The sequence below is a fragment of the Carettochelys insculpta genome, chromosome 8, assembly GCF_033958435.1.
Source record: "Carettochelys insculpta isolate YL-2023 chromosome 8, ASM3395843v1, whole genome shotgun sequence".
Classification (NCBI taxonomy): domain Eukaryota; kingdom Metazoa; phylum Chordata; order Testudines; family Carettochelyidae; genus Carettochelys; species Carettochelys insculpta.
In genome coordinates this window covers 71,212,758-71,226,704 of record NC_134144.1, presented here as the reverse complement: position 1 = coordinate 71,226,704, position 13,947 = coordinate 71,212,758, and the positions used below count along the sequence as shown (strand labels likewise).

Genomic DNA, 13,947 nt, shown 5'->3' with positions numbered 1-13,947 from the left:
GGGCTGCTGGCTGATTTCACAGAGGCACCAAGTGGGGGGAGAGCCCATCTTATGAAATTTCACCCCTTCCTCCCTCCCACTTCACACACTCCTGCTCTGCAATGATTCCTTGCTAGCCATTCTGTAGTGCTCTCCTCCCCTTATCCCAGGAGTGATGGGATCTGTCTGTCAGGCTGATACTTTGACAGTTGCGCTTATTCTTCTCCTGTTCTGCAGGTGCTGGCAAGTCTTTAGTTGGAGTTACAGCTGCGTGTACAGTCCGTAAACGTTGCCTGGTGCTTGGCAACTCTTCTGTCTCTGTGGAGCAGTGGAAAGCCCAGTTCAAAATGTGGTCCACCATAGATGACAGTCAAATCTGTCGATTCACTTCGGATGCCAAGGACAAGCCTATTGGCTGCTCTGTTGCAATTAGCACCTACTCTATGTTGGGACATACAACTAAGAGGTCTTGGGAAGCAGAGAGAGTAATGGAATGGCTTAAAAGTCAAGAGTGGGGCCTTATGATACTTGATGAGGTGCACACCATACCTGGTAAGGAAGGAGTGTACAAATTCTTAAATAGTCCCCTCTCCCCGTAAACATTGTTCATGCTGTTCTGCTGATGTGCCGTTCTTTTACTGGCTTTCTCAGAATGCTGTTGTGGAGTTCTCAAATTCATAGCATAGCATTTAAGACTTAATATGTGTAATGTTGTATGAGCAGCGAAGATCTGTATGTCTAAAAAGCCTGTTACCCCTCCCCCCTCCTCTTGTTGAATGCCTGTGAAATGGCCTCCCCCCACCTGGAATGTTTGTGGAGATGATTGAGCTGTCTAAGCACTCCCAGGTAGACAAGGTGTCTGGGACACTGATCAGGCACTCGCATGCCGCTTGCACGGATGCTGCCTGAGGTGGGGTCACACATGGCCAAGTCATCTATAGCCACAGACCAAAAGGAGCAGGCCCTTAAGAGGGGAAGGAGCCGGGTGCTCAGGAGTGCATTCCCCAGGTTGCACCTACCAGGCATGCCCTTCACTTGGACTGCCTGGGCGTAGCATTCCATCATCCCTTGGGAAAACCCACCTCTATTGCACCATTCATCTCCGTGCTGTGGGAAACCGACCTTGCAAAATACTGACATCTCCCATGCTATGCCTGTTCTGGGAGCGTGTGTATGCAAGTGTGAGCCCCTCCCCTTGCTTTCTTGAGCTTAGTTATCAGTGTAATAAACTTGCTGCTTTCTGCCAAACTCTGGTGGGTCGTTCGTCCTCCCTAAGCTTAGTAGCTGGCCCAATTTTGGGTACCATGTGAATAAGGATAGGCTCCGGTTAAAGTTTTTACATTGTTGCAGTATTTAAGACAGCTTTTTGGAGACCTATAAACTCATTAGGGTATCCGTGTTAGCGTTCTTAATAGCAGTGGAAAAATCACTGTCGTAATGGTAATACTTCTTTCCTAATTACAGTTGTAAGAAGTGTCATCTCTTGAACTGTGGTCCAGAGAATGAATCGTTATATGATGCAGGCTTTCTTCTGAAGCAGCTTAATTATCACTAAATGATTTCTAAAGTACCCTTAATACCTGTTTACTTTCTGTATAACAGTTGCTAAAGTAGCCAGGTAGATGTTGCAACAACGCAAGTGGGAGAGGAAGTGTACATTCGTTCAAGTTATCAGGATGCTTTCCTTCCCAGTCTTTGGTGCCTATGAATAAGTTACAAGTTCCATTGTCTATATATGTATTTTCTGGAGAGGAAATATATCTACTAATTTGTTTCTGAAATAATTGTTGACAGTTGAGAGAGGTGTGTTTACTTCCAGATAGGGATATATGGTGTTGGAAAGAAATAAGCATTATTGTTTATAAGATAGTATGCTGGTTAGAAATGTCCCACCAGTCTGGTCCAAGCTGCTGACTGCTATACTTACGCCGAAATCGTTTGCATGTGATTTTTAAGTATTAACCAAAATGGTTGCCACTCCCATCACTTTAAGTATTAACAGAAACGTGGATATAGCTTTTGCTCACCGGCAGCCTGTTTAACAAAGATTGATGCTGTTGCCTCAGTTTTCTTATCATTGTCACGTCTTAGACTTGGTCATAAAAAAATAAGGCAGAAGGCCTGCTTTGTACTAGTAGGAGGATGGTGGGCACACTAGAAATACCAGAAGAGAGGTACTCCAATGGATCTAGGAATAGTAGAACCCCTGTTTTCTAATTCTGTCTCTGAATTGCCTTGTGTGTTAGGTTAAGTCATTGAACACCTCTCTCTCTTTTCTTCTCTTTTCCTTGAAATCTGGTAAATGGGGATAGTAAGGCTAATCTTTAGGCCAGCCCATGTCAAAATCCTTAAGCCTCATCGAACACTTACGAACACACAGCTGGAAACACGCTATGCTCACCAGCATGTTGCTGTTGTCAAAATAGGTATTAGACTTAAAGAGAGGTGTTTAGTGCTTAGACTTTATGAAATGCTTGTGAGTTGCTACCTGTATTATTCTCGCTGAATATAGCTGTATCTCATATTACAGTATGATATTATGTTTGCTTTGTAACTATATAAAAGTCTTGCTCAGGAAACTGGAAATCCCCACAGTGAGGAGCAAAACGTGCCTGACTGTTTTTTGTTTAGATAGAGTACAAACTAACACGGCTCTCTCTCTGGTACTAGTGCCCAAGTGTGAAGTCCTACTTTGACCACAAGAGCTGTTAGGCCCTAGATGAACTACTGTGTAATATCAACAGAGAGGAAGCTGTGCTAGTCTATACACTATCAAAACAAAAAGCAGTCAAGTAGCACTTTAAAGACTAGCAGAACAGTTTATTAGGTGAGCTTTCGTGGGACAGACCCACTTCTTCAGACCATAGCCAGACCAGAACAGACTCAATATTTAAGACGCAGAGAACCAAAAACAGTAAGCAAGGAGGACAAACAGTGAACAAAACACCTTGCTGATTGCTCTCCTCACATCCAGGAGGAGGGGATGTGTGCCACTTGAGCTCTAAGGGAAAGGAATAAAAACCCCTGACCCAGGAGACTTGCAGTTACTGTGCTGTTTGGAATTTGGCAAGGGAAGTATTTCTTACCATGAGCAGGGGGCTCTCCAAGGTGCTTAGCTTGGGTTAGTCCTAAAGTATATATAGAGCTTCCATATTACAGTAGCTGCTGCTACTTTTTGGAACCTAAGATCACAATGCATGTATGTGTATGTTTACCTGCTTTAATATTACAAATAACTCTAATTTCTTTCCTTAGCTAGCAAAACTTTTTAGTTTTAATATAGGATTGACTATCAGCATTCTCTTTGGTGAGAGATTTAAGGTACTGTTGACTTGTGGTAAGTGTCTGGCCCCTTTTGAGACTGGAAGTAAACTTTATATTGTTCTAAATTTTTTGGTGTGTCGTCTATCACACAGCAGTGAAATTGCCTGGGTGGCAAGATAGACTGGGGTGTCCAAGGCAAGGTTCCATCTAAGCTGAGCACTTGGGCAGCTGCCCCACAGAGATTTAAATGCTGGCTGGCTGGTTATCAGAGCACCCACAATCAGCAATGTGTTTCTGTTGATGGTGCATATCCACACATGCCTTAGTGCCCATAACAAAAATTTATTCTGCACATGGTTAGAAAAAAATAGAGGGAGCATTGCCAAGGGGACTGTTGTGACTTCGTGTAAAGGCTGTTACAGTTATGAGGAGTTCACGTTTTATACTAGGTTGATGAATTCTAATTACAGAATACACAGCCAGTTTGATGTTAGCTTCCTGGTTTGTAAGTCTGCCCTGAGGCTGGGACCCACATTTGTGAGCAACTCCGAACACTAGACATGGGTAATGCTGGGGTCTGAGGACTAGTTAAGATCTGTACAATGCTTCGAAGGTGTACAGTGCAGTAAATGTTTAAGTATAATTCTAAAGTCGAAATCAAGATAGAGGTGGTTTTAATGTAGGAGTAACATTAGGTTAGAATCCTCTATTTTCTTTCCCATTTATACTGTGCTCATCTCTGTTGTATTTTTGAAAAGCCATGATGCCGAGCTATATGCCAGTGTGTGTCTTCTTAATCCATTTATGAACTCACAAGGCAATCTCACCTTCTGTTTCTTAGCCAAAATGTTCAGACGTGTGCTCACCATTGTGCAAGCGCACTGCAAACTGGGACTGACTGCTACTCTTGTCAGAGAAGACGACAAAATAGTTGACTTGAATTTCCTGATCGGACCAAAACTCTATGAAGCTAACTGGATGGAGCTTCAGAACAGTGGCTACATTGCTAAAGTCCAGTGTGCTGAGGTGATGCTCTGCTTTTTTACTGTTACAGTCTGTATTCTCTTGTAGCCAGAACTATTTAACCCATTTATACTTAATTGGGGAACGCAATCTTCCTTATAAATCTGCAACAATATTGAGATACTGTGTAATTCAGACAAGACTGTTGATAATCAATATGATCCATGGTAAATCCTGTATTGTGACACTGTCATTGTATGCTAATATAATGGTATCTGGACATGCATCTGTTGAGCCACTAATATTGACTGCTGATAGTGTGGTCCATGGTTGGCTTTCTATATCCTCATCCTCAGACATATATATGATGGCTTTAATACTAGCATAGTGCTTTCATCATTGCTTTTAAGGTGCAAAGGGACTATTATGACCATCTCCTTTGTACACTTACATAACAAACCTTGGAATGCAACCTAGCATCAAGCCCAGAAATTTGCAGTGGAATTACGGCCTGTGTTTTAGAAAGGCAACCAGTCTTGAGGTGAAGATGTTAAGTGATGGAGAACTAGTGTGAACTATGGTGCTTGAGAAGGGAAAAATCTGTCTTCTTAGGTCTGAAGTCCTCAAGCGTTTGAGAATATAACTGAAATAAAGTAAAGCAATTCCCCAGACAGGCATAGAATTCAGTGTAAGTGATTCATGTGAGGTGGAAGGCAGCTGGGGTCCTCCTTCTTCCCACAGGCTTTAACTTTGCGGGTGCTCTAGGGCTGAAACACCATTGGGTGGGAAATAATAGGTGTTCAGCACCCACCAGCCACCTGTTTTGTGAAGGGGCAAGGTGAGTTTGAGAAGAGGTGGGGCCTTGTTAGAAGGGACAGAGTAGGGGCGGGGCCTCAGGGTGAAGCGCACACATGCAGAAAAATGAAATTTAGCACCTGTGTTTCTGCCATTCCAGTATGGGGCTCCATACACGGAGTGACTGGTAAGTGGGGGGTTATCTCAGAGTGACAGCTGAAGATGCAAACTTAGAGGCTTTACTGTCATTTTGTGTCCTCATCTCGGACTGTAAAGGAGCAGGGAGGAACTGAATATTGTGGCTTTTCAGTTGATAGTGGCCACTCTACTGCCCAAGAGACTGAGCTCAGTCTTCTTACAGACAAATTGGTTTTCCTTAAAACAAAATAAAATAAAACAAAATTTCCAATAACTGTGTTGAACTGATTTATCTCCTTACTGCACTGCATCAGTTCCTTAGCTATTTCGTCATCTAGGTTGGGATTGCGAATCACAGTCTTGCCCAGAATAACCCATTCAAACTGCAGCTTGAAGGTAGCATCTACTGATTGCCTGGTTATTACCACTGAGCCTGGCTCCAGACCTATTCCACCAGAGGTGCCAATGCGAATGATGATTATATTGGAACACTTGGGGTGTTCCACAACAGCTTGATCAGCTCATGCAATGTGATTGCAATAGAGGGAATGCCCATACCATGACTGACTGATATCAGCTTCCAACTTCTGAGCTGTAGTAGTGCACCTGCCCTTTGTCCTGTGGGGCTTCCACTAATCTTGTCCCTGCTATGGAACTACAGGGGGACTGCTGTGGTGGTAGATGCATGTGTACCATGCACTGTAGCACTGGACCCACAGTATTATTGGGGATAACGGTTTGAAAATTTCATTCGGTCTTTGTACCCATTAATTATAAGTAACACCCAAGCATATCTGTTGGGAGCTGGAATGTCTGCAGGAGTCAGGGTGGGGTGTGTGAGAGAGGGCTCAGGGCAGGCGGCTGAGTGTGCGGGGCTCTGGAGTCAGGGACGGAGTGTGAGGAGCAGCTCAGGCAAGGGTTTGGGTTGGTGTGTGCGGGGAGGATGGGGGGAGTGGGCTGAAGCTATCTGCTGTTCCCCTTCCTGTCCCTGTTGGGGAGCAAGAGCAAAGCGTACAGCTTGCCTGTCCCCAGCCAGAGTGTGGAGTGCAGCAACGTGTGCACTTTGCCCATGTTCCCTCACAGTGAGGAAGGGGAACAGCAAGCAATGAATCTCTGGGTGGGGGAGCTTCAGCCCTCCCTCTCTAAACTGTACTGGGGAGGTGGGAGGCTTAGGTCTGGGGCTGTCCAGACCAGTAGCGGGAGGGATGTGCCCCATCCAGCCCCTTTCACCTGCCTGCTGCTTCCTTTGGCAGCCTGTAGCAGAGCCCTTGGAGCTGGGCTGGGAGTGCATCCTGCCTCCTCCTCCAGCTGAGCACCCCAGCCAGCCAGCTCCTTCATACCTGAGCGATGCACCAGGGTGCACCGGCTTACTTTCACCTCTGGATTTCTTTTTTTTTTTTTTTTAAAAAGGGGGAGGGGATTGTTAGGTTTTTTTTCTTTTAATTTTTTTAGTAAATTTTTTCATGGGAATTCCATTGTGAGTTTTTCTTTCTTCATCCCTATAAACTCTTATCATTTGCTAGGCTTTAACAAAAAGGGCTAAAGTCAATTTGGTTTTCAATAACATCTTCTTCTGGTTTTCAAACATTAAGCATTCAGTTAGCTGTGCCAAAACAAAGCACTACTCCCGATTTTTGTTATATCTTTTCTGTAAGGCTTATTGAAAAGCAGTCCTACTGCAGGTCCATTTAATATTTCTGGCTCATTTTGGTTCATTTGTTTTCAAAATTGACTTGCTTATGTCAGTTTTGAGGCTGTACTTAATTTGGTTTTTGTTTCTTTTCTGTTTGGTTTTATCAAAAGCAATCTCATTCCAGACACGTCCTGTTTTTCTGGCATAACCAACCCCTTTCCTTTCTTTACGATATGATAAGAAGAAGCTGTGTACTGAATTTGGTGGTGGTCCTAGCTCTTACAGTCTAGGAGGAGTTCTTGATCAGACAGACAAACTCTAAAATATATATCAAATATATATAAAATAAAATATATAATAGATATTTCCACTTGCTCTGTTTCCAGAGGTTTCTGATTTGCAATAAATTTACCTCCAGGTGCTGTACAAGGTTTATACTCGGGAGTGCATGTCTTGCAGAAACTTAAAAAGATCAGTGGAGGTAGAAATGCATTTTTTTTTCCTGGCTTTACTCTTGAGAGAGTGCATAAGTCACTAAATGGAAAAAAGCCTCTTTACTCTGTGGCAGTAATTGCTAAATCTTGTAGTTCACATTATTCGGTTGTTGAAACATGTACTTTATTTTTATCTCCCTCTTTCCCTCGGAGCACACTCACATATTTGCTGGTCCTATTTGAAAACATACATTGACATAAAATTTCTTACCCTTTCACATAGGGGATGTGCAGGTGCTATGAAGCTTAATCCAGCGTAGTTCCATTGTTACACCCTAGCCTGGTGGGAAAGGAAACTTTCTCTCAGACCACTGTATAGTCCACTTATTTAATCTATGCACTAACGACAGGTTTTGAGATAAAGAAAATAATAATTACCACTAAGAAAACAAGTAATTACTCCGTAGTGTCTTTTGTATTGTTTCTATACCATGGTGCTAATGTTGGTTTAAATTACTGGCAGATTTATGTTCTTGAACTTGTTTCATTAAACAATAATTATAAACCAAGCTTTCATTTACAAGTGTAGTTGATGTATGTTCTTACCTTTAATTTGTAGGTGTTTTGATCTTGGGTGGTTGGATCTGTGATAATGAGTATTGTGTGTACAATAGGAAAGAAAAGATGAACTTCTACTCTAAACTGTGGTGTATAAATAATACCACTGCATTTAATCCCACTGTTGAAAAAGGAAAAAAAAACAGAGGCAAACATCATTCTGGGATGTATTAACAAGTGGTGTAAGCAGGACATGGGAAGTAATTCTGCTCTACTCCATGCTGATTAGATCTCAGCTGGAGTAATGTGTCCAGTTCTGGGAAAATATGGACAAATTAGGGGTGCGGAAAAAAGTCCAAAAAAGCAATAAAAATTATTAAGATCTACAAAACATGAGGGAAGATTAGAAGAAACAAACCCAGTTCTTTCAGAAAAGAGAAGACTGAGGGGCATATAACAGTTTTCAATTTCCTAAAAGGTTGTTACAAGGATGAGGGAAGAAAAATTATTCTTCTTAACCTCAGATGATGGGACAAGAAGCAATGGGCTTAAACTGCAGCAAGGGAGGTTAGGTTGGACATTAGGAAAAACTCCCTTTCAGGGTGGTTTAAGCACTGGAATAAATTGCCTGGGTAGGTTATGGCATCTCTATCATTGGAGATTTTTAAGAGCAAGTTAGACAAATACCTGTCAAGGAGGATCTTGATGGTGCTTGGTCCTTCCATGAGCACAGGAGGCTGGAGTTGATGACCTATTGAGGTTCCTTTCAGTTCCTTGATTTGTGGCAAGTTCTTCCAATTCAGTTGATTATTTACTTCCATACTACTGCACGTAAAGGTCTTTCACTAAATAAGAAATCACGTACTGCTAGAACAATTTATTTTAAGGAAAGGAAAGACTATAAATGAGGAAAGTCTCCAGATCCTACAGGTTGAACCTCTCTCATCCAGCATCCACAGGACCTGACCGATGCTGGGCAAGAGAATTTGCCGGATTGAGGGGAGGTCAATATTTTCTATCACTTTTCCAACACCTCTGCTGCTTACTGGGCTGTGAGAAGGCATTTAGGGGTAAATTACAGCTAAACAGCAGCACAGAACCTGGAGAGCCAGGGCTGGTGTCTGTAAACAAACTGTAGGGGACCACAGAAAACTTGGCCACATTCATGATAAATCGTCATTCAGCTAACTAAAATCTTGCTGGATTACAGAGTTTCCTGGATGAGAGACTTCAAGATTAGAGAGGTTCAACCTGTACTAATTTAAGACAGTGATCTTTTTTAGTTGAAACGAGCACTTCAGATGTCGCAGAATCTATATGTGCACCAACGCAATGATGAGGTCTTTATAAAAAATCAGTGGAAAACAGTAGTTAAAACTTAAATGGAATTTGGCATGAATATGTTTAAAAGCAGATTGGTGAGTTGTTAAACATACATTATGGAAGACCGTGTGTCTTTCAGTTGACAGCGATTTAAGAGACTATTCCAAAAAGTGATGGGAATCCGAAAGAAGACTGTTTACACCAAGATTGGGTGTCTATATGTATCTTTTTCAGCCAGAAGTTATGGGCTTGCAGCAGGAATTATTGGGTGAATTGTGTGTCTTAGATTATGCAGGCAATCAGACTAGATTATGATAACAGTACCATTTTACCTTAAAAATCTATGAATATCTTGTTTTCTACTAAAGATGGAATCTCTGTATGGCTTATTGTGCCATTTGTTTTTTCAAAATTCTAGGTTTGGTGCCCAATGTCTCCAGAGTTTTACAGAGAATACGTAGCTATCAAAACAAAGAAGCGGATATTGCTTTATACTATGAACCCAAATAAATTCAGAGCATGCCAGTTCCTGATTAAATTTCATGAGCGAAGGAACGACAAGATCATTGTATTTGCTGACAATGTGTTTGCACTGAAGGAGTATGCAATTCGACTGGGGAAGTAAGTGAATAAAGGAGGGGACTGCCCCCTTCTTCTTACTGGAAAACTGCTTCTCAAATTTCATTCCTTCAGGCATTTTTGTGGTATAAATGAAACTTAATACAGACAGGAAGCATTGAAGAGCATTTCAAATAAATTTCAGTATGTGTTGTAATATATTTTGTGTAACGTTCTAAGATAACCTCTTTTCTGTAATGGTAACAGGGAAGTTCTAAATCAATACTTGGAGAGCGCATAGTCCCAGTAAAATGAGCTGAGGATAAAAGAGTTGCAGGCAAGTGACTAAATAAGGGGCTATTTGAACAGTCAGCTATCTGTGCATGTAACAGAGTAGTCTCCTGCCCTCGTATGAAATGAGAAGGAAATTTTCTACCAGGGATCCCCTGGATCCTTCCATGATTTTTCCTGTTTTTGGTTCCCTTCCAAATGTGACAGTGTTGTCTTAAACTGAGATTTGCAGCTCTTTGGAACCAGTGCTTTTCCTACATGTCTGTACAGAGCCTATTACACTGCGCTTCCACACACTCATCATCATCATCAATAACCGTGGGCTCAGCGCCCGTTGGTGTCTGATGCCTCTCTCACTATTTCCTTCCATCTTTCCCTGTCCAATGTGGAGTGGCTTAGTTTACACTACTGTGATAAAATTATTAAACAGCAAAACTTCCAGAGAAGCTTCTCAGGTGCCTGTCAGTTGCTTTGAGGGTGAGGTTAAATTGCAAAAGTTTAGGGCAAGTAAATTGTAATTTTAACAAAGAATTAGCAACCAAATACTTAGAGGGTGGATGAGAGAATACTAAAGGAGAATGGTTCTTCCTTGCTGGAATGTTTATGGAGTGGTTTCTCCCATAAGAGCATGTGGAGAATCCAGCCTTACCCTTTTAATTATGAATAGAAATCTGTTTTTTTTCTTGGCAGAAATGGTGAGAAGCATTTAATCCTGTTTTAACTTTTTCATCTGTCCAGGGGTTTCAGTGGCATTTTTCTTCTTTTTTTTTTTTTAAATAAATAAAACAGATCCCCTTCTCTCTTGCTAAAATTTGAGATGAGTTTTGAATGACAGTGGAAGAATAGCCATTCTGCACCAGCTCACTGTGACTTCAAATAATAATGCTGACAATGCTGGATGACATTCAGAACTTGTGGTGTCTTTCATCCTTATTCTTAAACTTGTCTAGGCAGAGATTAGCTGGCATGATGTTTCTGGAATGTTAACAAATATGATCAGTGTTCCATAGATGATAATGATTGAAATGAATCTCTGAGTAAAGAATAAAACACAAATGGGTGGGAGGGGGCAGCCCTGTGACTTAGTGATTGGTGAAGGTGTTTGAGGAGCATTGTAAGTAACAGTACTGAAAGCTTTGGCAGAGCAATTAAGTTGCAGGAGGTGGGAGATGGTAAGGTGTAGGGGGTTGTTTTATTTTTCCCCCTCTTAAATCAGATCGCCACCCTCCAAATTGCTCTGTTTGGCTCTAGAGTGGAGCCTGATGTTTCGCAACCGTCAGCACCACAGGGAAGGCTTTGCAATGCTTGGCAGTCATGAGAGATTAGTATGGGGTGGAAGAGGTGGAGTTTGTTAAAACTCATGTTATGTGCTGAAATCAGGACTCTCTTGAGCTGATCCTGGCATCTTGACCATCATTCCGTGCGTCATCCAGAGCAAGAACTAACATAGTTTATATGATAGCGATTCGTTGCTTACAGCCATGGTGCTTATCAGTAGTATATCATTGCTTTAATGGGCCGCATCCAGTCTTCCTGGGTTTGATAGGTTATGACTGCACAGATATTAATTAAAGCTTGGTATCTGCCCGTTAGAGGAAGAACTGTTTTCCAAACTGTTGTTTTGTGTTTATTCTGGTTGGAGAAAGTGTTTATAACTTGGTCATCACTGTAAACCTAACTGATGGGAATCCAGAGGAGAGTAAACACCCAACAGTTTTAGGTCATCCCATTTTCTTGGCTTAATTACAACAGTATAGGCAAATGCTTGACAAGTTCTCTGTTTACAGCCTTGGGAAGCAGCACCTTTATAGACATGTGAAGTTCTCACACGTGTGTGGTTTTTTTAATGTTAATGCAATCAACAGTGGGATGTTTTGTGTGTTTTGTTTGGAGGGAATATCCCCTTCACATCCTAAAATGAAATTAGAAGTGAAGGCTTAAAATAGAAGAATTGGCAGACTGTTAACTAAAGCAGCATCACATGGTGTCACTAGCTGTACGATAACAGTACTGTTTAAAACAATTTGTCTCATTCATATTTGCCACTTCAGTTTTGGCTAGGAAGAGACTGCTCATACAATGGACCAAGAACAAGAACTGGATTAGAGGAGATTTGGCAGCACAAAAACCAGAATAATGCTTTTAGTCAGAGAAGGGATTAGCTGCCAGTGCCCAGGGGATGTGGAAGGCCTGGCAGACTGTAAATTGGGTTCTTGTGCTCACATAACATGGTCATGTGTCCAGTACGTTAACGTAAGCTAAATGTTGGGGCTTTTATTCCTTTAAAAAATAAGGGAAAAACTTCTTAATATGAAGTATTGAAAGTTACTTGTCTTAGTTTTTGAAAGTGCTTGTTAACAGGTTTCCCCAAGGAATGGGGAAGAGATGGGAAAAATAGCAGGTACACATTGCTGCAGGTTTCTCATGCATTTATAGTTACGCCCTAGAGTGTGCAGAAAACTGATGCACAGCAAACGTTAAAGTGGAAGAGAGTTGAAGAAAGAGTCAAGTTACGAGAAGTATTATGGAAAACTTTTGCTAATGTAGGGTAGCTGGATGTCCAGGTATATTGCGGTTTTAAAGGCACAAAGTTAGGGCATGTACAGCATTCCCACAAACTCTTCCTGTATCCCATGGATTCTAAATGGCAGTGCTACCATCTTTGAGATTGCAGACAGGGGTATGAGCTTCCCACATCTAACTTAACTTGTGAAGTACAATGGAAAGTCTCATGGCTTCCTCCACAATTGCAAATTCCAGGTGGTTCTTCTCTTTTCCAGAAAACTAAGTGGCCATCGTATCCCAGTACAAACAATATGTCCAGGGGTTACTGGAGAGGAGGAGAAAGGTGTTGACTCCAAAGTGTAGACATAATTTCCAGATAAAACACCTGAGAGTGAGTTTGAGACAGTGAGAATGTAATTAAAAGGGAAACTTGTATTCTTACAGACGTAAGCGGGAAGAAGCGAGAGGGGCACAGCTGTCCATATGCTAGCTCAGTGGACTTGAGGGGAAAAAAAACACAACCACCGATCTCTTTTATTTTAACAGCTGCCTTTAACCTTTCATCTAGGATTAGCAAATGTTTTCAGTACACTGATTTGCAGTTCAATCAGAGCACATCAAACGAAAAGCATTTACCACTGTCAGGGTTTATTTCTGCAGAAAGTGGAAAGATGTCTGCCTCTGGCAGCTTACATTTGCCCCAGGAGCTGATTCATCCATATATTTTGGGCAGGTAAAGAGCTAAAGGATTAAAGATGAGCAGCAAAGCTTTGCTTTCAAACAGAACCCAAAACTTTCCTATTTATATACTGAAATTTTAAATGGTCTTACTGCACTCTTCCCCTCCCCTCCCCCATGGTATCCTAAGGATAAATAGTTCTGAGAAGTCCTGATAATTGATGACTTTTGATGTTTATTTTGTTATCTTAGACCTTACATATATGGTCCTACTGCACAAGGAGAAAGAATGCAGATTCTACAGAACTTCAAGCACAATCCAAAAATCAACACTATATTTATTTCCAAGGTAAGTGAAGGCATTCACTGTGACACTGCATCAAGCTGAAGGGTGCAAATTTTTTTTAAAATGCAATAAGCTGCATGTGCCAACTTATTTTTGACATGCTTATTGTACCACCAAAATTTTATTTTTCATTAAGTCTTCATTTCTTAACATGGAGGAAATAATTTATTACTCAGGGCCTGCTTCTGTATTGCAGGTTGGCGATACATCCTTTGATCTGCCAGAAGCCAATGTTCTGATTCAAATTTCGTCCCATGGTGGGTCTCGAAGACAAGAGGCTCAAAGATTGGGACGAGTGTTGAGAGCCAAAAAAGGTAAATGAGGTTATTCATGGGCTCTGTGTCTTAGGTTCTGGTACAGGAATAGGAATTCTTAATGATTTAGGTTGAACACTCACATGTTGGTGTAATGCAAAGCATCCATATAACTTAAGTAGGCAGATTGCTATAGTTGGTGGTGGCCACTGTTGACCCAAGATTACA

General features: G+C 41.5%; 1 protein-coding gene across 2 annotated transcripts in view; it reads left to right on the top strand.

Moving 5' to 3' along the window:
* The window catches only part of ERCC3 (ERCC excision repair 3, TFIIH core complex helicase subunit), a 53,323-nt gene that overhangs the window by 23,677 nt on the left and 15,699 nt on the right, over nt 1-13,947 (top strand). For both annotated transcript variants that reach the window (XM_075001717.1, XM_075001719.1), the window contains exons 8-12: nt 217-531; nt 4,085-4,269; nt 9,506-9,708; nt 13,372-13,468; nt 13,662-13,779. In XM_075001717.1, coding sequence (XP_074857818.1) covers nt 217-531; nt 4,085-4,269; nt 9,506-9,708; nt 13,372-13,468; nt 13,662-13,779 — 918 coding nt within the window. The remainder of the gene's footprint in view (nt 1-216; nt 532-4,084; nt 4,270-9,505; nt 9,709-13,371; nt 13,469-13,661; nt 13,780-13,947) is intronic.